The sequence below is a fragment of the Polyodon spathula genome, chromosome 7 (assembly GCF_017654505.1).
Source record: "Polyodon spathula isolate WHYD16114869_AA chromosome 7, ASM1765450v1, whole genome shotgun sequence".
In the NCBI taxonomy this organism is placed as follows: Eukaryota; Metazoa; Chordata; class Actinopteri; order Acipenseriformes; family Polyodontidae; genus Polyodon; species Polyodon spathula.
The window spans coordinates 47,229,663-47,256,916 of record NC_054540.1 but is presented as its reverse complement, the minus strand read 5'-3'; the positions used below and the strand labels follow the sequence as shown (position 1 = coordinate 47,256,916).

At 41.8% G+C, this 27,254-nt stretch overlaps 1 protein-coding gene across 1 annotated transcript in view; it reads right to left on the bottom strand.

Annotated features, from left to right (window-relative positions):
• The window catches only part of LOC121318686 (copper-transporting ATPase 1-like), a 37,438-nt gene extending 13,438 nt beyond the window's left edge, over positions 1–24,000 (bottom strand). The window contains exons 1-12 of the mRNA XM_041255617.1: positions 23,572–24,000; positions 18,463–18,599; positions 14,852–15,332; positions 13,663–14,346; positions 12,264–12,515; positions 11,269–11,432; positions 10,140–10,301; positions 3,476–3,552; positions 2,913–3,135; positions 2,521–2,754; positions 1,890–1,981; positions 343–470 (exon numbers count right to left, since the gene is read on the bottom strand). Of these exons, the coding sequence (XP_041111551.1) occupies positions 343–470; positions 1,890–1,981; positions 2,521–2,754; positions 2,913–3,135; positions 3,476–3,552; positions 10,140–10,301; positions 11,269–11,432; positions 12,264–12,515; positions 13,663–14,346; positions 14,852–15,332; positions 18,463–18,582 (2,617 nt within the window). The 5' untranslated portion in view covers positions 18,583–18,599; positions 23,572–24,000. The remainder of the gene's footprint in view (positions 1–342; positions 471–1,889; positions 1,982–2,520; positions 2,755–2,912; positions 3,136–3,475; positions 3,553–10,139; positions 10,302–11,268; positions 11,433–12,263; positions 12,516–13,662; positions 14,347–14,851; positions 15,333–18,462; positions 18,600–23,571) is intronic.
• Positions 24,001–27,254: the final 3,254 nt, after the last annotated feature.

The following is a 27,254-nucleotide window of genomic DNA, read 5'->3' as shown; positions in this document are numbered from 1 at the left end:
CATGGGATGTCTACTCAAGTAGTCGATATCTACACTGGAAACTGTCTTTGTGGGCCATATTGTTTAAAACAATCTCATTTTCTAAAGACAATTTAATTCACGGGCATTCAACTAGAACGACTGTATATCGTAAACATGCACTACAAGGTGTAGTAACATAGGATTAAAATAACATGCTCTAACCTGTCATTATCATATTAACATTGTTTTGACTTAATTTTCCATTTTGATTTAGGTAAACCAAATATATCCTACCACTAAGATTGATTGAGAAACTTGTTTTTCACTCCCCATTCACTTCCTGTGTTACAGGTAATAGGCCCCACTTGCAATCTTTCTTACCTGTTATTAGAGATTCGTCTGCCATGGAGTGCCCTTCAATCACTCTGCCGTCCACAGGGAATTTCCCTCCAGGGACCACTTTAACGATGTCTCCACGCTGCACCAGCTCAACCTCCACCTGCTCCTCACTGAAGAGACAAAAAGGAAACAAGAGGGTCCTGGAGTTTGCTCATCATTTCTGTTACACAAGGCTTCTGCTTTTTCATCATCACCCACAGATACGTGTTGAGTTTGACTTGCTCAAGTTATCTTGTGATTTGCCGTGCTCCAGGGAAACTTTTGTATGGAACGCACTGTATATATGTGTTACACTTTACATAGAACTGGAGAACTGCTTTACCAAATGTCATGAAACTTGGTACTAACATTATTTATTATGTTACTGGGAGTATCAAATTGTGGGACCATATGGTGTTTCTCTCTGTCTGTATATGCTTGCCTCTGTATAGCATACTTATTTGTTTCATTTGGTATTTAATAAAGATAATTCAATCAGACCTGGAAGGAAGCATTTGAAACTAAACTAAAACTAACCCCTAAAACTTTAGTACTAAACACATTTAAATGTTACATTTTAATGTATTGGGAATGTTTGTAACCAATAATAAAAGTCATAAGAATTACTGCATTGTGTATAGAATTGGATGTGTACAGTATGTCACTGAGATTATGAAATACACTGGCTTACACCTACATTTGGGCTGCATATTTTTTTTACAGCTAAACTAAAACTCTAACTATCAACATCCCATAGTTGAATTCTACTTATCTCAAAGCAACCAGCACATTTCCTACCCCTAGGTAATGTGTGTGTGGGAATGTAAGGTTGGCAAGGATGGGGTTAAATCTATCCCTGCCAGCAATCACAGGTGTGGCCATTCCACAATTAGGTAATTTGTGTTAACTGGGGAGCGGCCACATGTATATAAGGAAATCCTTTGTCTGGTGGAGGGAGTAGGTGAGTTTTTGATCAGTGTGTTGCTGTTTGTTTGGAGCAGTTCAGTGAAGGCGAATGCCCAGTCTGACAGCAGTTATTTGTGTACATTTGTTTAAACCTTTTGTTTTGGCCCTTGTGCCTGTTTATTTATTTCTGTGTTTTGTTCCTTTTTTTATTTAATAAATGAGTGCAACAGCGCTTCACTGCAGCTTCGGCCTCTGAGTCTCTATACAGCGTTTCACTGCAGCTAGTCTCTATACAGCGCTTCACTGCAGCTTGTCCCTATACAGTGCTTCAGTGTAGCTTCTGTGTGAGTCTCTGTACAGCGCTTCACCGCATCTTCTTTCTCTGTCTCTATACAGCGCTTTACTGCAGCTTCTGTCTCTGAGTCTCTATACATCGCTTCACTGTAGCTTCTGTCTCTGAGTTTCTATACAGAGCTTCACTGCAGCTTCTGTCTCCGAGTCTCTATACAGCACTTCACCACAGCTTCTTTCTCAGAGTCTCTTTTCCATCAGTAACAGCTTGGGCCGTGACGCTATCCTGTCACACCATGGTATCAAAAAGGTTGACAAACACAAGATGAGTCCAAAGCACATTATTTTCATACCTCAGCACTGACTTGTCAGGCCGCAGAGTTACAACAGTGGCTTCTGTAGCCTGCAGGGACATCAGCTTGGCCAAAGCTTCTGAAGTTTTACTCTGAAAAAACAAAAATGAAATACATTTAGAAGACTCTGCATTCCAGATTTAGAGCTATAAATAAAATAATTCCAGTAAATCTTAGCTAATATGCATTGCCATCACATAATTTTATATATCCTCCATAACTATTAAACCCGTACTACTGCTGCATTTAGAAATACTAAAAGAAACTTAATATAGTCAGTGACAAATGTTATGACTAGAAGTCTTTTTCAATGTCTTCACTGTCAAGACAATTGTCTTTACATTTATTAATTCTCTTTTAGTATTTAAATAGTTTCACATATGAAAGTAACACACATTATGGTAAAGGTGTATGAATGCACCAAACAGTCCTCTCCTATAATTCAATGCTGCACTTCTGAGGTCATGCATAAAGATACTGTCAACTTGCAAGTCATAGGAAAAGCAGCAGCTGACTAAGAAAGAGTCACAGTGTGTAGTTGCAATAGCTTCTTACCAACAGCTCTCTAGAGCAATTATTATGTGGTCAACCAGTTACTGTTTTTAATCAATTCATTCACAAATACGATTACCTTTGCAACGTGCTCCAGCCATCTTCCCAATGAGATGAAGACAAAAAGCATAGGAGGGGTGTCAAAAAAGGTTATGGGATTCACTCTGGCCTTCTCAATCATTGCGACCAGCAGGATAACACAGGAGTACACAAAGGCAATGGAGGTCGCCAGGACGATCAGCACGTCCATGTTTGCAGTTCTGTGCTTCAGTGCTTTGTATGCGTGGATGTAAAAGTACCAGCCTCCTATAAACTAGAAAGAGAACAAGAAAGATCATCAGAATGTAAAAGGTAAAAAAATATATATATTATGGTAAACATTAGTTTCAGACCTGTACTAGTCTGATGCATTTTTAAGAATAGTGGACTTTAAAAGTTTTAACCATAAACTAGTTTTCCAAACTCTCGTACCTGCACAGTAAGGCAAAACAGGAAGGATATTAAATTCATGATGGAGAGCCCGGGGAGAACCTGCTGCTCCAGGAACATGGTGGAGTGATACTGGTCCAGATCCACACCACTGGCATTGTGGTGATGTTGCCCGGAGAAGTGACTGTCCATTATCATCATGTGGATCATCAGTCCCATGACCGGGACGCAACAAAACAGGCTCACAAAGAACGACCGCCTCCATCTAGGAAAAGAAAAGAAAATTAATTCAAACCTCACATGGACTCCTCCACACAGCAGCACCAATGCATTTTTAAACAAAAATACTTCTAAATTTCATAAGGTTGTTACTTTTACAAGTCTGTATTGAGAAGTAAATGAACGTAATTTCCTATAAAATGGCGCCAGTATAACAAAAACACATCGTGGCAGGCCATGTTGTTCCAGGCAGATGTGATGATAGTCCCAGTTATTGGGGATTAGCTGAGAGGGAATAGGGTCTTACTCAGTATTATCACTAAACTATATGCAATGCTTTTCAAAAATTAATTTTAAAATATATGTGCTCCATTTGGTACACTCACTGCCTGATTTCTCTTCGGTGGTCTAAGTGACTTGCAGATCTATCTTTCTTCACTAAAGAAGCCTCAAAACCAAGATTCTGCAAGGAGAAAAAAATACAATACATTAACAAACAAATGCTGTGAACAAAGCACCACAGATATGAATTACTAAAGCTTTAAAGAAGATTGGGTAGTCATTTTAATAAATGCACATGTTTTATCACTGTAGTTGTGTTTAAATGCTAGCTAGTGCATGTACTGACTTCTTAAAGATGTCTTGGGGCTGTTTAAAGAGAGCCTGCAGAATGTCTAAGATGTTAACACATCACAATACTACCTTGTGTAAAAGACTGCATGCATGGAGGCAACAGAAAAGTGAACATGCCGATGGGGTGTTTACACCAAACCAGCCATGAGAAACTGTGACGGAAAGATGAGTTCTGGTGATGAATCTTCCTCCCAACCTGTGAGGGCGCTAAAGAACGGGAGGAGAAGTATCTGGAAGGGCTGGCCTGACAGTTCGTTTCTGGGTCAGGGAAGTGGGTCAGCCTGGAGAGAAGCGCGACTCTGTTGTAAGACCGTATTGATTTGAAAGGTAAACGAAGGCAGCTGCAAGTAATAAGGCAGCTGCAACCGTTTACCTCGATATCATGCGGGATTACATATAGGGGCCAGGGTAACGCTGATCTTCTCCTTCGTTTGGGTTAAACGAGTGGAGAGAGAGAAGGACTGAGAGAGGAGCTCTCAGAGTGGATTGTGTTTGTGTTTTGTATTGTTGTGTCTGTCCGTGTAACTGTCTGTTTTTGTATTCAGCACTAGACAGTTAACGCACATCTCCGGAGCTGTCGAAAGGAGAGCACTATCCGGAGCACCACTGCACTGAGCACCTGCACGTTTTCAATCACCCAGGACTGGTGACCGTACCGTTGTTTTTGTTCAGGACTGTGCCCTTGTTTTCATTATCCCCGTGCTTTACACATTGTTGTGTATTGCCGGGGATTTATTATTTTTGACGGTCGCCAGACCTGGAAAAGAGCAATAAAGCACTTATTCACTGAATCACTGTTGTCTGTTCATCACTCCTGCACCGCATCACCGCGACATCTGTTCCCCTTACCAACCACTTTGCCACACGTGGTGTCAGATCCGGGATGGACCGCAACGCACTGGCGGAGCTGCTGCAGGCACTGGAGATCAGACGGGATGCAGAGGAGAGACGGAGGGAGGAGCGCTATACGGCGCTCATTGAACGGGTAGGGCTGATCGTTGCTGCAGGAGCGACCCCTACCGGAACATCATTGATGTCGGCCCCGAAGGCACGGGCCATGAAAATGACGGCGGAGGATGATCCGGAGGCATTTTTGGTGGCGTTCGAGCGGCTGGCAACCGCGGCGGGATGGCCTCGGGAGTTCTGGGCAAGCCAGCTAGGACCTTGCCTGGTCGGGGAAGCGCAGGCAGCTTACCAAGCCCTGAGCGACCAGTACGCCACTGACTATGACCTAGTCAAGCAGGCTATCCTCCGTCGTCTCAACATCACCGCGGAGACCCACCGGACGCGGTTCCGCGAGTACCGGAGAGCCCCGGAGACACGCCCCAGGGTGGTGGCACAGCGGTTGTGCGACCACATGGTCCATTGGCTGACCCCAGAGAAGAAGACCGCTCAACAAATGGGGGAAGCCATTGTGGTGGAACAATTCTGCCATGTGGTCGGCGCCGAAACTCAGGCGTGGGTACGGCGCCACAACCCTGACACCCTGGAGGAGGCGGTCAAATTGGCCGAAGATTTTGAGGACTCTTTGACGTCAGCCCGGGTCGGGATCCTGTCAGCCCCTGCCCTGCTCAGGAACCAACCTCTCCCTCCCTCTCCTCCAACACCACCACCATCACCCTCGGTCCCGGCACCCAGACCTCCCAGACCGCCGACCCCGTTGGGCCCCCTTGCCTCCCCCCCATGGAGACCGAGGATGGCCCCCAGCTGGGGTAGAGGTGTTGCCCCTGCCCCGTTGCCCTACCAGCAGCGGGACAGATATTTAACCTATGCCCCCTCTGTCCCTCCACTCTGTTTTAGGTGTAACCAGCCAGGACATAGGGCCAGGTCATGCCCCGCTGCTATGGAGTGTGACGTGGCTGCATGCAACTGGACACCTGGAACGGGTAAGCAGGGGGAAAACGGTTGGGAGGGGCCCTGTCTGATTGACGTGGTTTTAGGGAATGTGAAAACCCACGCGTTAGTGGACACAGGGTGTGAGCAAACCTTGATCAGGACAGCTCTCTTGGGCGGTATGTCGTGGCGGCCACAAGGTCAGGTGGCCATCTCCTGTATCCATGGAGACACGGCGGCATACCCCACCCTAAAAGTATATTTATCGGTAGGACCGATAAAACGTCACCTTGTAGTCGGGGTGGCGGAAAGGTTGCCGCACCCAGTTATTCTGGGCCGAGACTGGCCAAAATTCAAAGAATTGGTGCAAATAATGGCAGTCTCAGCCACACACGTAAACGTGGCAGAAAAAGGGAAAAAGGAACGGATTGGTGATGTGTTTCCTTTTCATCCTGAAATGTTTTCCCCTCTGTTCCGTCCTAGAAAAACAAATAAGGAGAGACGGACCGCGAAATGGGAGGGAGCGTCTTTGAGACAAGGCTGGGGTCTGGTGGGAGAGTGCTGTAATGGTAACAAACGCCAGTCGAAGGGAGTGGGAACGCAGTGTGACCGAGAGAGCGAGGTTACTGGGCCGACTAGGGCAGAGGTTATTCCAGCCCCTCTCAATATACCGGACCCGTGGTACTCAAGCGCGGACCTAGTGTGGGGCCAAAAGAACGACCCGTCACTGGTGCACGCTTGGGGGCAGGTCCGGTCCATTGAAGGTAAGGATGTTGATGGCGCTGGGCCGCTAGTATATCCACATTTCAGTATAAAGGGGCAATTACTATATAGGGTAAACCTAGCCGCGGGCACAGGACAGCCTGTAACACAATTATTGGTTCCCCCGTCTTGTCGGACCGAGGTCATGAGGCTGGCGCATGATATCCCTTTTGCGGGGCACCTCGGAGCCGAGAAGACGAGGGAGCGAATATTGGCTCGATTCTATTGGCTCGGTCTTCATACTGATGTGTCGAAATATGTAGCCACATGCCCAGACTGCCAGCGAGTAGCGCCAGGTCGAGTGCGCCCCGCTCCTTTGATCCCACTGCCGATTATTTCCACTCCGTTCGAGCGCATTGCAATGGACATAATGGGCCCGTTGCTACCTTCTGACTCTGGGTATACGCATATATTAGTAGTGGTGGATTATGCAACGCGATACCCAGAGGCAGTTCCATTGAGGTCCACTAGTGCAGCTGCAATAGCCACCGAGTTAGCGCAGATTATGGCTAGAGTAGGGATCCCCAAGGAGATTTTGACTGATCACGGAACCAATTTTTTGTCCAATACGTTACAGCAGGTGTACAAAATATTAAAAATACGTCCCATCAGGACGTCCGTTTATCATCCACAATCGGACGGTTTGGTTGAACGTTTTAATCAGACCTTAAAGTCGATGCTGAGGCGATTTGTAACACAGGAGCAGAAACATTGGGCATCGCTTCTTCCCTACCTCCTTTTTGCGGTGAGAGAAGTGCCGCAGAGTTCAACGGGGTTCTCCCCCTTTGAGCTCCTGTACGGCCGGCAGCCTCGCGGCATTCTCGACCTGCTGAGAGAGGGGTGGGAGGAGCACAAAGGCTCGTCTAAAAATGTAGTGAAGTATGTGCTCCTACTACGAGATCGCCTGGATTTGGTCGGTCGTTTGGCCCAAGACAACCTCAGATCGGCTCAGCACCGACAACAGCAGCATTACAACAAAAATGCACGGATTCGAACCTTTCGACCAGGGGACAAGGTAATGCTGCTACTTCCCTCATCTGAATCGAAACTGTGTGCTAAATGGCAGGGGCCGTATGAGGTGATTCGGGCTATAGGGAAAGTAAATTATGAAATTAGACAGCCCGATCGCCGAAATGAACGTGAAATTTATCATGTCAATTTGTTAAAGCCCTGGCAGGCAAGGGAGGTCTTATTTATAGCCCCAGGCAATATGGAGGATGATTTAGGTCCCTGTCCAGAGACCCCGAGCACAAGAGCGATTTCTATGGGGGAACAATTGGTTCCGGATCAGCAAAGAGAGCTGCGTAAGCTTATTGAGGAGTTCAGCGATGTTTTTTCTGACGTGCCCGGCAGGACAAACTTAGTTGAATATGACATTATCTCTCCACCAGGTGTCACAGTGCGAGAGAGACCGTACCGGATCCCGGAAAGTCGACGAAGTGGCGTTCGCAAAGAGGTATGGGATATGCTCGAGCTTGGGGTGATTGAGCCTTCCAGGAGTGAGTGGTGCAGTCCGATCGTCATAGTGGCTAAGAAAGACGGCACCAACCGCTTCTGTGTGGATTTCAGAAAGGTGAACGCTATTGCTAAGTTCGATGCATATCCCATGCCTCGGGTCGACGAACTTTTAGACAGACTGGGAAAAGCGAGGTTTATTTCCACTCTGGACCTGACGAAGGGATACTGGCAAATCCCTTTAACCCGCAGCTCCAGAGAGAAAACCGCATTTTCAACACCAGAAGGGCTGTTCCACTTTAAAACCATGCCGTTTGGGCTACATGGTGCGCCCGCTGCCTTTCAGAGACTGATGGACCAGGTTTTACGCCCACATCATGAATATGCAGCAGCGTATATTGATGACGTGGTGATATACAGCTCCACCTGGCGAGAGCATTTGGCTAGGGTTGCAGCCGTTCTTCAGTCTCTAAGGGCAGCCCGGCTGACAGCTAACTTGAGGAAATGTGCGTTTGCCAAAACAGAGACTCAATATTTGGGATTTTTAATGGGGAATGGAAGGGTGAGACCTGTAGTCACCAAAATCCAGGCTTTGGTTGATGCAGCGATCCCCAAAACCAAGACTCAGGTGAGGTCACTACTGGGCTTAGCCGGTTATTACCGCCGCTTCATCCCCGAGTACGCCACAGTGGTTAACCCGTTAGTCGACCTCACCAAAAAGAGTGCTCCAAATTTAATTAAATGGTCAGCTGAGTGTCAGGGAGCGTTTGATACTATTAAGCGTACACTTTGCCAGGCCCCCACTCTTATCACACCGGATTTCACCAAGAGATTCATCCTCCACACCGACGCATCGGATGTAGGTTTGGGTGCAGTCTTGTCCCAAAAAGTAGCTGGAGTAGAACACCCGATATTATACCTCAGTAAAAAAATGTTACCTCGGGAACGCAACTACTCCGTAGTCGAAAAAGAGTGTTTGGCCATTAAATGGGCTACTCACTCTTTACGATACTACCTGCTGGGACACTCATTCGATCTGGTCACAGACCACGCCCCACTCAAGTGGTTAAGCACAATGAAGGACAGCAATGCCCGGATAACTCGGTGGTATCTGGCATTGCAGCCCTTCATGTATCACATGGTACACCGTGCGGGGAAAGTCCACCAAAATGCGGATTATTTTTCCCGGGAGGGGGGAGTAATGGGAAAGGTAGATTTAGCCGAGTGTTCCTTCGGCTCCACTCTGAGCGGTGGGATATGTGACGGAAAGATGAGTTCTGGTGATGAATCTTCCTCCCAACCTGTGAGGGCGCTAAAGAACGGGAGGAGAAGTATCTGGAAGGGCTGGCCTGACAGTTCGTTTCCGGGTCAGGGAAGTGGGTCAGCCTGGAGGGAAGCGCGACTCTGTTGTAAGACCGTATTGATTTGAAAGGTAAACGAAGGCAGCTGCAAGTAATAAGGCAGCTGCAACCGTTTACCTCGATATCATGCGGGATTACATATAGGGGCCAGGGTAACGCTGATCTTCTCCTTCGTTTGGGTTAAACGAGTGGAGAGAGAGAAGGACTGAGAGAGGAGCTCTCAGAGTGGATTGTGTTTGTGTTTTGTATTGTTGTGTCTGTCCGTGTAACTGTCTGTTTTTGTATTCAGCACTAGACAGTTAACGCACATCTCCGGAGCTGTCGAAAGGAGAGCACTATCCGGAGCATCACTGCACTGAGCACCTGCACGTTTTCGATCACCCAGGACTGGTGACCGTACCGATTTTTGTTCAGGACTGTGCCCTTGTTTTCATTATCCCTGTGCTTTACACATTGTTGTGTATTGCCGGGGATTTATTATTTTTGACGGTCGCCAGACCTGGAAAAGAGCAATAAAGCACTTATTCACTGAATCACTGTTGTCTGTTCATCACTCCTGCACCGCATCATCGCGACATCTGTTCCCCTTACCAACCACTTTGCCACAGAAACATACAAATATAAACTGCCTGGCCACTTTATTAGAGTAGGACCTGTGTGGGGCATGTTCTCAATACATCCTGGCTCCGTTGATGCTGGTCAATTGAATGCTGTAATCTACTTAAGCAGTGTTGCAGATCAAGTCCACCCACTTTCACCCTGATAATGATGGCTGTGTTCAATACGTTAGTGCAGCAGAATTGGGGATGGTTTGAGAAGCATAACAGAGACTTTAGGCATTTTCTATGGCCACTGCAGTCCTGGGATCTCAATCCAAATGAGCATGTTTGGCAGTGTATATCTGTCCTCCAAACATGTTTTTACTTTAAAAACAATTATGAGAGACTGCACAAGGAAGTAACAGGCCATTCATAGTGCTGTTATAAAGTAAAGCACTGGTACTTACATCAATTAGTTTCATGACATCACGAGGTCCGATGACTTCTGGGTCATATTTGATATGAGCTTTGTTGGTTGCAAGTGCAACGGATGTGTAAACGATACCTTTGGTCTTCATTAAATTTGATTCTATGTTGTGAACACAGGAGGCACAGGTCATTCCTCTAATCTGTTTAGGATACAGAAGAACAGCAGCATCCGATTAGCATGGTTTCAATTGTTACAATATAAAGCTTGCAGTTCTCAAATGTCAGAGTATGTCCTTGCTCATACAATGCAAAATATCTCAAACTTAGCTCAGGAAAGTCAAACATCAACCAGATACAGTGGAGCTCCTGCAGCAGAACCAGGGCTAAAACAGAACCCTTTGTAATCACCTGCACATTTGTTTGCAGTCTTGTGACAGGACTCACTCTGCACTGAAAAGAGACCATTGCAAGTGGGGCACACCTGTAAAAACACTGTATATTGTCTACAGTGTGTGTGTTTTTTTATGTATTTCTTATAAAGTTATAAATGATTATATAGTATATTTTAGGCTGCATAACTTACAGCTTCCTAAGAAAGTGACTCATAGGTCATCTCAGCTGACTAAAAAATGCCTATGTGTTTTCTTTTTCCAGTGTAATAAGTTTATTTTGTTTAGCCAGCCCTTTTCACATCTTAAAAAAACTGTTTCGTATTTTGCCACATAAGCTTTGTATGTTAACTCATGTAACCCTAAAGATGACCTCATTCTAACTTCTCATGATAAAAGTGTCACAATACAAGGGTTCATTTGTTGGGCAATGGATCCAATTTCCTGGTTTCATAAAACTGCACGAACATTAGCTTTTAGCACATGGTGACCTACTTTTACATAATACTGATGGATGTGGATTTATAGGCAGTATCATGACATATATGTGTGGCTTACCTTGCATACTAAGCACAATGATAAGATATTTATCTTAGAAAACAGGTAGCTATGTGCTCAATTACAAAGACATGACAGTGGCCAGACAGGGTGAAAAAACAAACTCCATAATTAACTGTGCACATGTATAAACTTCAAATGTACCATATACAGTGAGTGATACTCTATACTATTATATCACATATTACACTGTAACACTTCATATACATTCCATACTTACAACGAGTTCTAGATTCCCATCAGACCCGTCGTAGTTCTCGAGGACTGAGGCTCCGAACCCCAGCTCTTTGATTAGTTCTGCCACTCCTGCAGGATCTATGACAGCCGGGTTGTAGCGCACCTCTGCTTTGCCAGCCATGAGGGCAACCAGGACAGAGAAAATACCTAAAAACACCACAAGAGAGGCTGATTCAATCCACATGTACCCTACCAGGAGAAGTCACAACTGGGAACACAACTGGACTGCAGCAACAATGTATGGTTGGAAGTGGTTGACATAATCCAGGGTGATTGCCCAGAGCAACAAAATGTGGTTAAAAGAAAACAGCTATGGTTTATGCCCATGTGGTATAGTATGATCAAATCAACCCCACAGCCTTGTTTGTATTTAGTTTCACATGTTAAGCATGAGGTACAGATCCTATGGCAAGCTCATCCACTATACAGTACTTCATGTGCTGTCAACATTGCAGCAATATTTTCTTTTAAAACAATCCTTGTCAATGAAACAAACATTGAAGTTGAACTACATCTCAGAACAGGTCAAAATATGCCAGTCAAAATAATGTGTAAGGAAAAGAAAATTTTTATGCATAGCATATTATTGTATAACACTATATAACTTATTAGAAAACAGACATAAACACAGAAGTTTCTGAAGTGGAAAAATGTGAAACCAGACATTCCCTTATACAAGTTTACCAGCATAGCAAAGTGTAATTAAGCAGGGCAAAGCATGCATAAGTATTGTAAAGCTTAGACAGGTATGGTAAAGCATATATAAAATAAAGTAAATAATAAACCATGGTAAATGCATAGTATAACCATGGAAATAGTAGGGGAAAACTGCACAATTACTGTGCAAATTTACTGTGGTTTGAAAATGCGTAAGCAGGTTTAAACTGTACACAGTATGTAATGATTGGTCTATCGCTGTAAAGGGCAGATAGAAAAAAGACAAGACTTTCCCACAGACTCCCTGGAGTCCGAGCTCACCGTCCTCTCTCTTGAGGTTCCTCTCAATGCTGGCCACACAGGAGGCACAGGTCATCCCGGTCACCTGGATGAAGCACTTCATAGGGGTCTGTGGAGCGGTCAGTGCAGCCGCTGAATCTGTGGAGCCCTCGTCCTCGTCCTTCCGCCGGTCTGAGGGGCTGCGGCTCTTCTGTTTATTACTGGGAGACCCCTTTGGCAACAGTGCCTTCAGTGATAATGATGATTCAAAGCCTTCTGCTAAGAAATTTGCACCTGAAGTTGAAAGTGAGAAATTGCTGTGTTTGTTACCGGTTAAGGCCATTTCGATATTAATGCCATCAACCCCCACCCCCAAAGACAATCAGACAAGAAATGCAGTTTAGTACAAGCATAACATTGTAGCTTGAATTTCAAATTACTACAGAGTTTTTGAAAAGCAGACAATGTTAATGAACAGCTATGGCCAAAAGTTTTGCATCACCCTATAGAATTAACAAATTCTACTTCATAAAGTCCAGTAAAACCTGCTAAATAATGTTATGTTAGCATATTGAATTACACATCACTTTGTAGTTTTCCATATACTTAACGAAAAAAATTGAAGAATGTGACATTTCGAACATGAAACACTGTACTGCTATTAAGGCTTCTGGTAGACTTTTTCAATATAATTTTGTAGTTTTTTTTTTTTTTTTTTTTTTTATAAATTTAGTCGTCGACAATTTTTTACCCCGGTTTTTCTCCCCAGTTTGGAATGCCCAATTATTATCTGTATCCTCTGCTCACCGCTCGCAACCCCCCTGCCGACTCGGGGAGCGGAGGCTGGAGCGCGCGTCCTCTGAAACGAGCTCCTGCCAATCCATCATTTTACACACTGCAGATCCACAACGAGGCCACCACAGATCTGGAGGCTCTACTGCAGAACCACAGGTGTCCTATCGGCCACAAGGGTCACTGCTGCGTGGCAAGCCGTGGATGCCCTTGCCAACCTAAGCCCTCCCTACCCGGGCAGCGCTTGGCCAATTGTGCGGTGCCCCCTTGGAACTCCCAGTCACGGTCGGCTGTGACATAGCCTGGACTCGAACCTGCGATCCCCACACTATAGGGCACATTCACATGGAGAATTTTGTAGTTTCTTTGATTACAAGATGTCACATAAAACATCTAAATTATGCTGATTATATATATATAATTATGTCTCAATCCTAAAATTGTAGGTGATGCAAAACATTTGTCATGCTGCTTTTGATGTTTAATAAAGTATTCCCATTAAACTTACTAATTGTTGCATTGAGCAAATCATTCTCGGTTAATCGACAAAACAAGACTCACACCAGTGAGCCAATAACATCTATGCACTTTAATGGCACATACATAACTGTAACTGCAAAAGCACAAAATAACAAAATAGAATATTTACCAGGTAGAAATGCATTAAATCCCATATCCTCTATAGCTTCCCTTAATTCCTCTGGGTTAGTGAGCAGCGGGTCATACTCAAAAGTTCCACTGTGGTGAGCAAGAGACACCTGTGCGGATTTCACTCCCTTTCTTTGGGACAGCATTCCTTCGATGGTCTGCACACAGGAGTTGCATGTCATTCCCTCAATGGTAATCACAGACAACGCTGTCAGGGGCTGGCTTGTACAGTTCACTGGAGTCATAGGAGGCAAAGACACTGGGGAACTGTGGGGAGTTGTACAAAACACAGACTCACATTCGGTTGCCTTAAAGTTTCCTGGTGGAAGAGCCTGAATGGCTTTCTTGAGGTTATTGATTGTAATGAGTTTCAGGTTACATCTTATAGTAGCAGTCTTCTTTTCCAAAGAAACAATGACTCCATGCACGCCAGTAAGTTCCGCTACATTACTTTGGATATTGACAACACAGGAATTACAATGCATGCCGTCTACGTGCAGGGCAACGGTAGTGAGGTCGCTGTCTGTCTCAGGGCTCTGCTGTGCTGGTGCAGAGTTCTGGACTGGACTGGGTTTGTTCTGTAGGGACGCTTTGAAGCCTACCAAGCCAATCTGGTTCACAATCTCTTCTGCAGTGATGAGGTGTGGCTGGTATATGACAGCCGCTTCCTGATTGGCCAAGGAGACTAAATGACAAATAAAAAAATAAAAAACATGAGTACCTACAGTACATACAGGATAGTTTGGACAAGGTAATAAATAATGGAAACTGAATCAGCTGTATTTTGATATATACCATATTGAAAGTGTGACATACAGATACAAATATACACAGAGAAAGACACCACCATATATCCCCATAAGAATCTAATACTCACAGTAACATATGCTAAATAATATTAATACCAGATTTTATCTCACCTTACTGAACCTGTGAGCTAAAGAATTAGGTTGCCGTAGAAACACTTACTCCTTGTATTTGTTAAAACAGTAAACAGTGTGTCACAACAAAGTGCTTCTTGTGCTTCCTTAGGATAACGCATTGACTTGTGACAATCACAAGAGCCCATCACAAGCCCTGTTGTGACAGACAGCGAGGTGCAAACATTAGAAAGTTAAATATCTCTTTCACTGTACTACACAAGACACTGCACTGCAATGTATGCACAGAGATTTGGAGCAGTTACAAACCTTGTATTTTCTGGACCCCACTGAGTTTTCCTATCTTTTTTTGGATGGTGGTTGTACAAGAGAGATACACCATTCCTTCGATCTTCATTTTTACCAGTGCTTCGCTCGCCTGGATCAGCCCAGGCTCTTCATGAGGATCACACTTCCTTTCCACCGGAGAAGCGTCTACAGTCCGAACCACCTCGCCAATCTGGCTGGTGCTGACAAGTGAGGGGATGAAAGTCACGTTGACATGCTGAGGCTCAGGGGCGTTCTGAACACTCAGAACTCCTTTCATTTGGGAGAGTGTGCTGTGGACCTGACTCTGGGGCTGAGGCACCAGCCCGGGGATGCTGAACAGGCCTGTTTCAGTGGGTATTGGCTTGGCTGAATCAGAAAGACTCGCCTCAAACCCCATGTCTTCGATAGCCTCTCTCAGAGACTCCGGGGTTTGGAGGCTGGGATCAAATACAACGACCGCATCCTTATTTATTAGAGAGACCTGGAAAAGGACAAGTAAATATAATATTAATAAGGGAGGTCATTCTCTGAATTCAGCTGTTAATAATAGGTTTAGACATACACCACCCACACGATATATATAGCGGGCGTAGGGGTCCAATATAAATCCGCTATATATCGAGGGCAGAGATATAGCGAGAGACCCATAGAAAAACAAACAGTCTAACAAATAAATACTGTACAGCCAATCCCTCTTTTTAGCGGGTGTGTCAGGGTCCAGTATAAATCGTTTACGCAACCTGCTTTTTCTCATTTTTCGTATAAAAAGCAGCACACCATTTTAATATGTACAGCGAAGGGTAATTGCTTCTCATCAACTTGAGTCTCTAATTAATTTCACAAGACTCTCCTTTATCATATGCACAAACCCACTGCATTGAAAGAATCCATTTCCAACATACAGGCTTATTGCTAGGAAGCTGCCCTGTGATTTTTGCTAGTGTATTGCTGCCACACGTGAACCCCTCGCTTCAGCAAGTAGATATTTAATTTGCTTTGTGTTATTGTGCAATGCATGTGTATATGATAACAGTACGATATTAATGCTTTGTTTTTAATTGTTTTGTATATTGTTATTTGTGATATACTGTACATATGGGGATACACCTAGCAGAAGATATTATACTATACTGTACTGCCATAATGGAATTGTTTTTTACACTTAATCCATACACTTTACAATGTAACCTTAGCAAAGTATATAAACATTTACAATGTTGCCTTTCCTAGTAAAGAGATTTCACTCACAAGTTGTTATATTTCTCAAGGCAGTAAACCAGCCACACAAGGCACCTGACTACAAGTACTGTTTTCGTTCACATTTTCCTAATATTGCATTTCTTCCCTGTTTAATATCATGTCTGCCAAGTATGAATGTCTACAGTTGTTTGTCAAGGGAAAGGTGGTCACCTGGGCATATTTTACTCAATATGAATACTTCCATTCTGTGTATGATCCAATGAAGCCCTGTTTGTAACACATTCAATGTCATTCTGAATGTCTGACCGCTGAAAGCATTCTTGAGCAAAGGCATTAACAAAACTATGCTTGTGTCTTCCTTCACTCATTTATTATTTTTGGGTTCACCCACTCCCAACATTTTTTTTTCTTTAAAAATAAACCTGCATGCTCCTGTTCCCACTGTGCTCTATTGGTTTCTGTCAATTATTTACAGGCAAGCATATGCACCAGCACCTTCTCTGTGGGTGTTGAGTAAGTATGGAACAGTGCTCTTAAATCTGGCAGTAACTGAGCACAGTGCTGTGTGGTTAGTCACGTCCCTCGCAGTGTTCGAGTCACCTGATGCCCTCACTGGAAACCTGCTGCTTTGCTAGATAAGCGTCAGTGGGATCTGTAAACAATATCTGGGTGAATGAAATATAATCGGGAACTAGAACATGACAAATCACACCTGTGTGCGCTGGCAAGTTACTATGCAGTTTGTTTTTGGGTTACTGTTTGGTATTAAAACCGGTAACTGTCCCAGTTTTGTTCCCTCACAATAATGAAAACGAATACAAATTATTAGACCAGGCTTTCAGAAGTCTGAGCATAAGCTCTCATAGAAATACACATGCAAACAAGCAAACACATAAAAACAGAATGGACTACAATCTCAAAGATGTTTAATCCAAATAGTCATTAGCACAATTTTATTCTGAAGGGAAAAATACGCCAATTACAATTCTAACATGAATAAGAAACAACTCAAAGCTCTTTACACTTCAATGAAATGTTTGTTTATTCCGGTTGGGTAACTTATTGGGTTCACCTTTCTATAAAAAAATGTGCTGATGACAATAAGGAGTAGTGAGCTTAGATAATCTAGTCCTTGTGCACAGGACATCCACTGTACAATTGTTGGAAACTGCAGGATAACACGTTGAAGTACAGCTAGAAGGCTTTACAGCAATGACCTTAACAGCAACCAAACAGTTTTATTGGCTGTTAAATACATTATGTTAGCTCTAAATGTTGTTTTGTACCAGTCCTAATTTTATCATTAACAATAGAGTATTGTGCAGCAGATTTAATTTAAAAAACTGATGTATCCCATGTATCCCTAGGGCTGAGTATGGGGACATCAAGGGAGCACACCTTCAGACATACACTCCATACCCACAAATGAATTCCAGGCTAATAACCAGCAATTACTCAGGATTTGTTTTAACAGTGTAAAGGGCAGCCTTGCGTCACCTAACCTAAACACTATTATATTATCTCCCAATCTGAACCTGTCCTTAGGCGTACAAATTATCAGGAAAGGGTGGTGTTTATTGAATAAAGAATTTCAAACTGCTGGTCTATGGCTAACTTCCTTTCGAAAGAATCGACAGGGAACAGCTAAAGCAAATTAGGTTACAGTGCATGCAGTTCATGCAGTTTCTGCTGCAAACCTTTGAACACGGTGTAATGCTGTTGATACACAGAGCAAACCCATATCACCGTAACTAAAGAGCTTTCAAACATTCACTGTGTTAACAACAGCACACTGCGGTCTATTTGAACACTGTTTAGCAATGTCACTATCAAACAGCTTCCAATCCAGGGGAGCTTTCTGACCTCCACATAAACGTAACAGATGGGACACCTGCACTTTTAAGTGTAGTTCATTTATGAAAACTAACCCTTATTAAAACTAAAGATTACCTTTATACGGATATAAATGTTAACACATATAGGCCAATCCGGTAATAATAACCCCCCCAAAAGAAAGAATTCCGATTCCTCCCATTTCTAAAGCCCAATCTCACCCTCTTTTTTACAAAGATCAACAGATGACATACAGTAGGTAAATAAGAGATGTCAATATACAGTATGCAGAATTGTGTTAATTACATTGATATGGAAGATTAGCACACAACTGATGTCGCCCAGGCTTCAAAATAAAAGCATCATCTTTGGGTGGTGTTTCCCCCATTTGCAGACTGATGATACAAAACCACATGCAATGCAGAAAAGGGTTCCAGGGTTCAGGAGGTCTTTCGCATGCAAAGGAAGACTGAAGCTTTAACTGCACACAAAGCAAAACAGTACTGTATCTGTACCAGTAATTTGCATAACACATGGAAGTGAAAAGCAACAGAGACAAGGTTAATCAAAGCACTCACCTGTATGTCATGCACACCTTGCAGATTTCCCACCTGTTGTTCGATGGTTTGGACGCAGGAGTTACAGATCATCCCCTCCACACAGACCGTGATGGAGTGCACTTCACACTTCAGCCCCATAGTGCTTGCAACCAACCCTAAGAATCACAACAGAGTGGATCCTGTTACAGCATGCACATACTCAGACAAGAACAAATACAGAACAAAGAATATTAAGAAAACTCATTTTAATCTCCACAAACACTGCGGTGCAATTAAAACAACACCTCTCTACCACTTTTTACTCAGAGCCCAATTGTCAGTCAAGTATAAAATTCGTAGGTAAAAGCAGTTTTCATCACATGCCTTCTCTGTAGTTCCAGCAGTGGTAACAGATCTTTGCCTGGTGAGAGTGAAAAGAGCGATGGGGCAGTGTTTGCTGCAGCAGTACACTGTGCGCTCTGTACCTGTAATATAGACTGGATAATTGAATGAACCTGTCCTGGGGCTAGCTCCTTCCTAATTCAATAAGAGTCAAAACCATCTGTCTACTTCCGAAAGTGAATTGCATCCTGTCCACTTGTTCATGAGTCATTGTGTGCCAAATACAGTTTATATTCTGGAAATACACGTCTACAGTAAATAAGAACAGTTAACACTGACCACATTCTTGCGCTGGTTATTCAACTTAATCTGTATACTGATCAATCAACCTTCAATCTAGGTTTTACCAGTAATCTATCAACATGTCTACTTTCTCTAGTCTCCAGTGCCGTCAGGGGAAGGGGAATATGGTTCATTTTAATTCATAATATTAGTTCATCCACATTTTTATTTTTAAATGCAAATATATGTACTTTTTCCTTTAAAGCATTTGACAACCATAAATCACTTTGTATTTGTTATAACACTGTATTGTAAGTCGGTCTATAAGTAAGCATTATTAGGCATATGATTCTCATGCAGATTGCAACATGCTGTACATGTATATCGCAGTACATCTTTGTGCCACATCAACCAAATTGAAGTATTATTAAAATGATCACTCTGATTACTTCAAACGCTGTGAGATGTCATACTCGGGTGCTAATTTAAAATACCAACTCTAACAACAGTGAATGCATTGACTCGAATGACTTTCACAGGGGTGTTTGTGTGGATCTGACTGTAAATAAGTCATGAGATAACACTTTGTGTGCTGTAGGATTTATTTTTTACACCAGAAACAGAACCTGATATATTATACGGTATGCTGTTGCAGGGTTAAACTCTACTGCAATTACACAGCTTCAGCTTCAGCTTTGTAATTTGTGTAGAAATAAGTTGAAGTGTACAAGGTTCCAGAGTGAAGATATAGCTGCTGTTGTACAGACATACCTATGGGTGTTTCCACAGCACTCATTGAAGCTGGGAATTATAACAGGACCGTTTGAGTAAAAATCCAAAATCTGTTTAAATCAGCTTTGTAGCATTAAAAAAAAGCAATTTATACAATTTTAAGGCAAACAAAAAATCCTCACGTCTTTCATGCACTTTTTGCTTTTCTTCACTCATCTGTATCTCGTTTCTGTGTCAAGTTCTCTAAAGTATTTCAGCTACCTAAGAACAATTATTATTGATCAGTCAAATAGAAATGAATTCCTGGTTAAACCTGCAAGTTTGTTTTCAAAGGCCATGCCACTGTAAAGATATGTCTGCTTGAAAACATAATATTTTTTAATGGTTCATTACAATGCACAAGAAACATGTTAGTTGTTTCACTGTAATAAAGCGATGACACATACTGGCTCTGTAGAAAATCCAGCATGTAGGTTCTCTCTAAGACAGACTTTACTTTAAGGAAGTCATATGATTTCTACAGTATGTCAACACTTTTGGAATGACCTGCTGTGAAATTATAAGATTGAATTTGCTGTCTGCAAGCTTGAATAGCCCCCACTGCAAACTTGAAAAAAACAGGAGTTTTCAGGACGCTTTTCACTGTTTCACTTCAGGGTTAAAGCATGTAAGTCAGTATGGGAAGCTCCCACTGTGTAGTTCCAAATCTGCAATACCGGACCTTTTCCACTCAGCTATGTGTGATAAAGGGTATGCACTAATGTACTGCAATTTAACCAAAGCTTGTTCTTAATTTAAAACATATACTGGTGTCTGTTTTGAGACATTATCAATTAATGATGAAATATGCCTGGAAAAGCAGACGACCTTGTAAAAATTCAACACATTTTTGCATCAAAATGTAAAAGACAGCAAATACATTTTTTCACACATTCACTGCAAAGCTTCCACCAAGATGCAAGACAGGACAAAAAGCTGTTACTGTATGTTGAAAAAAAAAAAGTGTGTCAATTGTTATTAAATTACACAGTTTAATTGATACTTTACAGTATACTGAATTCAATTTATTTTAATTGGCTATTAAGTAAACAAAGTCTGTCAGAGAATGCAATGTCACGATTATTACCAGACAAACAATGAACGACTGTACAGAAACAGAGTGAAGTTCACTAGGTCTTTGACATCGCAATGCCTTTACAGTATGTAACACCCTTGAAAGTTTAAAGTGGTCTTACTATAAAAATTATTTTATAAATCTCACCTGTCTGTCCATTTACTAGGTCTCAAATGTGGAATTTTGAAAGAAACACATGTTTTTTTGTTATATCAGGTACTATACTAGATTTCAAAAGTTATCAATTTGCTTGCCTTTCAAGGAGTTTTTGACTGTTTCACTTCAGGGTTAAAGTGTGTGAGTCAGTATGGGAAGCTATTAGTTGGTTAATGAAAGGCATAAAAGAGGTAGGAGTGCAAAATAACTTGAAAGCAAGAAATGCAAACAGAGATTTCTCTAACCTAGTTTAACACCAATGAAAGTGCACGACAGCCAAGAGTGATCACATTAATTGTTAGCTACTGCAGAAGCACTTAAATGATGTAGGACATAACCTACATAAAAAGGTCAGCAAAATTGGTGGAGTAGTAGTTGTTTATCCCTAAAGCCCTTTTCTCAATCACATGTTTTGGAGTTGGGACTAATAGTAGTCATAATAATAGAGGCTTGGTGGACCAGTAGTTAAAGAAAGTGGCTTGTACCAGGAGGTTCCGGGTTCAATCCCAGCTCCGCCACCGATTCACTTTGTGTGACCATGAGCAAGTCATTTATGCTCCATGTACTCTGTCTTCAGATGAGACATAAAACAAGGTCCTATCGTAAGTGACTGCAGCAGCAGTTGTGATGCGTAGTTCACCTCCGAATCTCTGTAAAGCCCCTTTCACACTGGCATGACCTACCCAGGTCAAAACCTATCTGGGTAGGACCCGGTGTTATGTGGGTTGGTTACACGATTTCACACAACTTTTGATAAAGCAGAGTTGACCTGGGTGATGACGCAAGTAACTAATACGTGCTTCAATGTCCCAGAAGCAGCTTGTTACTGACGCTTCCATCCAAGCTTCTCCAAATGTTCATTAGAGCAAACGTTTCTTCTTCCCTGCTGCAATCTGACTCATGCTGTGTCTCAACAAACAAATATATGGCTAAACAGAACAAACAGAAATGCTCCTTGCGGAAGTGAAACCTTCACGCAGACGTGGCTGTTTGTTATTGCATCGACTCACAAATGGCCGTCAAGCATTTTGTCTCACTCAGTCCGGGTCAAAGCCTGTAGACCTACATCCTAAGGTGGGTCACTGGGACCCAGGTAAACCCGACCCAGGTACGTGGTTTCACACAACGCGGGATTGTGACCCAGTTAGCCTGTGTTACTTTAGCTAAAGGCATCTGCTAAATAACTAAATAAGAATAAGAATAAGAATAGTCATTTTGATAAAACTTAATTTGATAAAACTTTGCATATTAACCTGATTCAAACTGTCTGGTTAAATTGTAACCTGGATACGGTATACTGGGAACTGTCAGGGAGCACACCTGAACTCTGAAAAAGTTTGCCTATAGCGTCATTATTCAGCATTTTTTAACAGAGGATAAGAATTTTAAAAAGACATTTGTGTACAAGAGGGCTTTGAAATTGTGTATAAATGCCACCGAAAGATAATGGAAATGGGTTCCTGTTTATTAGTTTCATTGCAGCTGGTTTGCATGTAAGATAAATAATTACCTGTGAACTTTTAGTTCAAGCTTATTAACTATGAGCCTGGAATCATGCACTGCTCTTTGTATCTTTATAGCTAATGCTTTTTTTTTTCAGGTAAATCACAGCCAAAAATGAATTACACAATCATAATCCTGGAAACTTTCCCGATGCTATCATGGTCAATGAAAGGAACATGTCTTAGATTTCACAGTGCAGGTTAACTGAATTTAAAAGTGATTTAACAATTGTGTTCATTTAACTTCTAGCTGTGGGAAATTTCAACTGGCAGCAGTTAAACTCAGGAGTTTACATATTAATCCATGTGCTTACACTACAGTATTTCCAATTAATATCCTGCCACATTTAAAGTATACGCTACTCTGCCAATGATTGGACTACACAGCACGTCATGATTCAGCATTGTAGGGTCCCGAATCCACACAAGGTTGGGTACATTATTAAGATGCTTGTAAAAATTTCGTTTCAGTTTTGCTACCTGAATTTTAAGGATGGCGTGACATCTGACTGCTTCAATTTAAAAACAACAGATTTTTTAATATTTTATTTAAATTTGAACAGAATCTTGTAACCCTAAAGCTTAAGCATCATTTTGGGAATATAACTAAAGAAACTGGAGGGTCGAGTCCGTTTCTTGAAAAGGTAAATGACACTTGCTTCACACTACGGAAAACTTCAAACACAAGCCAAGGAATTTCATTAGTGTGAGCTTCAACATGATTAAGCGGTTCTAGTATGAGCGATAATCGCGTTTACACAGTTTCAACTGTTCTTAAAGTTCAAACAATCTGTGCTTTATATCCAAAAGGTAGTATGCTGTTTCTGGTATAATTCATAAAAAAAAATACAGCCCAGCAGTGTATCTTTCCCAATTTGCAGAAGTGTGTGTGTATGGTGTATGTATGTATGTATATATATATATATATATATATATATATATATATATATATATATATACTGTATTTACACATTTATTTGCCATAGTGACGCACAATCAGCCAATCAAAATAAAACTTACCCCAAAATTGTTATGCTGCTCTCAACGTGGCACTTCCAAGGTGATTGGCATGTCCATTTTTGTATTCCATTCTAATCACTTGTTTATTCCATGTTACAATCCTTTGGCTGACGCATTGTAAAGCCGGCACTTATTATTTTAACGATATTAACAAAATGACCATATTAACATTAAGGGTTGCTGCTGCTTGCCCACTCAAATGTGTATACTGTATATTGACAACGGAACTATCACGTAAGTAAGTGTAAATATCCAGGGAATCAACTCTCAAACGTGGATGTCCCGTACGTAATAGAAAATATTGTGGAATCACGCTAGAACTGTATTTATTGATGGATGGATGGATTGATTGATTGATTTGCTTGTTTGTTTGTTTGTGCTTGTATTAAAGCCACACACTACCACGACCTATTCAACGAAGACTTATCTGGATCAACTGAGGTCCTCAGAAAATACAAAAAGTACCAAATAAACGCCACTTCCGATATCTAACAGGATGCGACATCAGAAGTAGGCGGGACAATCGGGAGGAGCAAGCAGGTTGTCATAGCAAATTAATTCAACACTAACTTCTACATACAGCTTCGATAGACAAAGAGGAGATTATATTATAATATATTAATATATTACTGCTTAGTAATTATAGTAGCTACAGTTTAATTTAGATAATTATTATTATTATTACGTATACATTTAAACTGGTGGGGCGGCGCCCTTTGCGCCAGTATACACGAGCCGCCACTGACGCGCTCACACTTTTTGATATTTGAAGGTATTGTAGCGGCGGCAGAACTGGAGAGCCAATCCTGACTGGAGTTACGGCAGCAGCATCCCAAAAAGAAGTCATGGGTTAAGAGAGCAGTGGGGATTGGAGGGGTGCTAGAAGGGGGGAGGGGTTAGTTCTGGAAAATGAGATGCAGGGGAGGTGGAGATTAGAACGTGTTGAGGCGCCGAACGGTGCTGGGTGATACAGAAAAAGAAAGGAGAGCTGTTGGCGTTGCCTGGGATATAGGATCGGAAGAATCGTAACAACAGCGCAGCACTCGGTTGCCTGTTAATTCAGTTATATGCTGCTAAAATAAAGCCCTGTTCAGATCCCAATTACTGTCTCGCTTCCCTCATTTCTGAGATCGCTACAGTATTTAGAAAGACTTCTGTATTTGAAAGGTGAATATGTCAAGCCAGAGTAGAAAGACAGTTGGCAACTGATTAACACAAATATCCCGCTCGAGAGGGCTCTATCGCTATTAGAATTTTTTTTTATTTTTTTATTTTCTCTTAAAAAAAACATTAAAACCTATATTTACTTTGAATTTGTGAATTTTGGCCGGGTAACCTTCCGCTGAGGAAAGCAGTCCCAAACATAATTAGAATAGAAAAATGACATACACGTGGAGAAAAGTTTTTATTATTATTATTCTGACATTGCCAGATAAATTAACTGTAGGATTGTTGAATAGTCGGTGTAGTATAGAGTCGGACTCGAAATTTGTTGTTGGAGGCGGGGTGTCATTCAAGATGGAAGAGTGGGTTGGCTGGTACGGAAATAACTGAAACAGGGTTAGCAGTTTGACTGGCTGGTTTTGAGTGAGTATGTTGTTTGGATCCAGCTAATGATAGAATCGTGGACTAGCGTTTTTTACTGGTCTCGGTATGGAACCGTACCGAAACAGAACCGAAACATCTGTCCAGACTGGAGTTCTTATCCGTACGAATCTCAAAAAAGAGCAGGGGTGCGTTCAACTAGGCCAGGGCTTCTCAAACTCGGTACTGGGGACCCCCTGTGGCTGCTGGTTTTCATTCCAAACGAGCTCTCAATTACTAAACTAGACCCTTAATTGAACTGATAATTTGCTTAATTTGACTTTTTTTCTTGTTTTCAGCTCTTAAACAGTTGCAGTTCAAGTTACTTATCAAATGTTATAGCTAACTTGAAATATGCAAGTTCAAGAGTTGAAAACAAGTAAAAATGTCTAAGATATAAATATATATATATATATTATATATTATATATCTATATATATTCTATATTATATAGATATATATAACGAAGTATTCAAAAAACTTAATATTTGTAAGAAATTATTTTAGATTCTGAAGTTGGAGTCCCGATATGCAGAACTGCTCATTTTAAATTTTACCGTTTAGTTTAGGGATGCAACGAAGCGTTCCTAAATACCCGGAAGTGTTGTGAATAGTGACGTTTTTTGTTCAGTCAGCGCTCAGCAGTACCGTTGAATTTTGGTACTCACACCAACAAATTTGCAAACATTTGCCTAGTTGAACGCACCACAGGTTTCGCACCAGTACTGTTTCGATATGACTCGGCGCAGGGTGGACACATAAGTGAAGTTAGCAAGGGGTTCGCAGTTTGCAGTTCGCAGTTCGTTATTCCAACTCACACTAATCCAGCGGGCTAATCCAGCCTGCAGTTCGCTATGCCAGTTTGCTATTGATTTTTCCAGTTTGCTATTCGTTTCTACATCTTGCTATTGATTTTTAGTGATTAAGACTATGATGTAAAGCGTACTGCAGAGCAGTGCTGCTCTGAAATAAAACCCCTTATGAGGGAATATAAAAACATTCCCAAAGCCGTGATGCAAACCCGCTTGTCTATGCCACCTCATGCTTTTAAATACGGCTAATTGTTTTAGCCTTTTCGTCTGATCCCTTCACGTTCTGCTCGTCTCTTAATAAAGATTGAACACCAAAACAAAATACTGTACATGGCCAGAACACCACATAACACATATTACATTAAAGTGGATCAATTCCTAACAGATGTGACAGCGGTCGTCGTGGAAACGAGTTTAGAACCTGAACACTGTCGATTTAAACATACATGAATGTGGACAGGTATATCGCAACTGTATCGGTACTGTAAAGTGAGTTAGGACAGAAAGTGGTTTCGTACCGGTATAGTCTATACCGAAACAAACTGTACTAGTATCGTACTGGAACAAGTGTGAACAGGGTTGATAATCTAAGATTAGTTGTACATTAGAATGTTAAGGGAAAAAAAAAACGGTATTTGTGCGCGGATTGATTTAAAATGTAATTCATAGTTAAGCACTAAGACGTTTCAGCGGGAATCTTTGCAAAATAGAAGCCCGCTACTAGATCTGGAAGCTGTGGCTGTCCGCACTCAATCGTTTTCTAATTGTTTATATATTAGATATATTAAAGAAACATATTTTAATATAAATATACATTTATATAGTGTTTTTGCAAAGTAATTAACACATAAGGTCGCTCAATTTGGAGGACAGGTAAGACACTTGTCACACTTTTTAATTCAATATTTGATATTTGATAGTCTTTATATGATTCAGTTGTTAATATGGTATTCATGTAAAAATGCTCTTAATAGACCACAACAAGTTCAAATTCAGTTTCTTAAAAACAACACTTTGACACTTCCTAATACTATTTTTGTATGAATAGTATGTAGAAGTATTAAAATCAGATCGTTTACATGGTTAAAATAAACAAACAAAACCTAAATACTAGACCTCGATTCGTCCCTTGGCGTGATCATTGACCAAGCCCATATGCAATGTTATTCATTGAACGTAGTTACAAATTGTGGACTGCACAGTCACTAGATGGTTCATAAACACTTCCAAACATTGCAGGAATAAGTTAAGAACACACGTACATTATTATTGCATACCCCGCTTGCT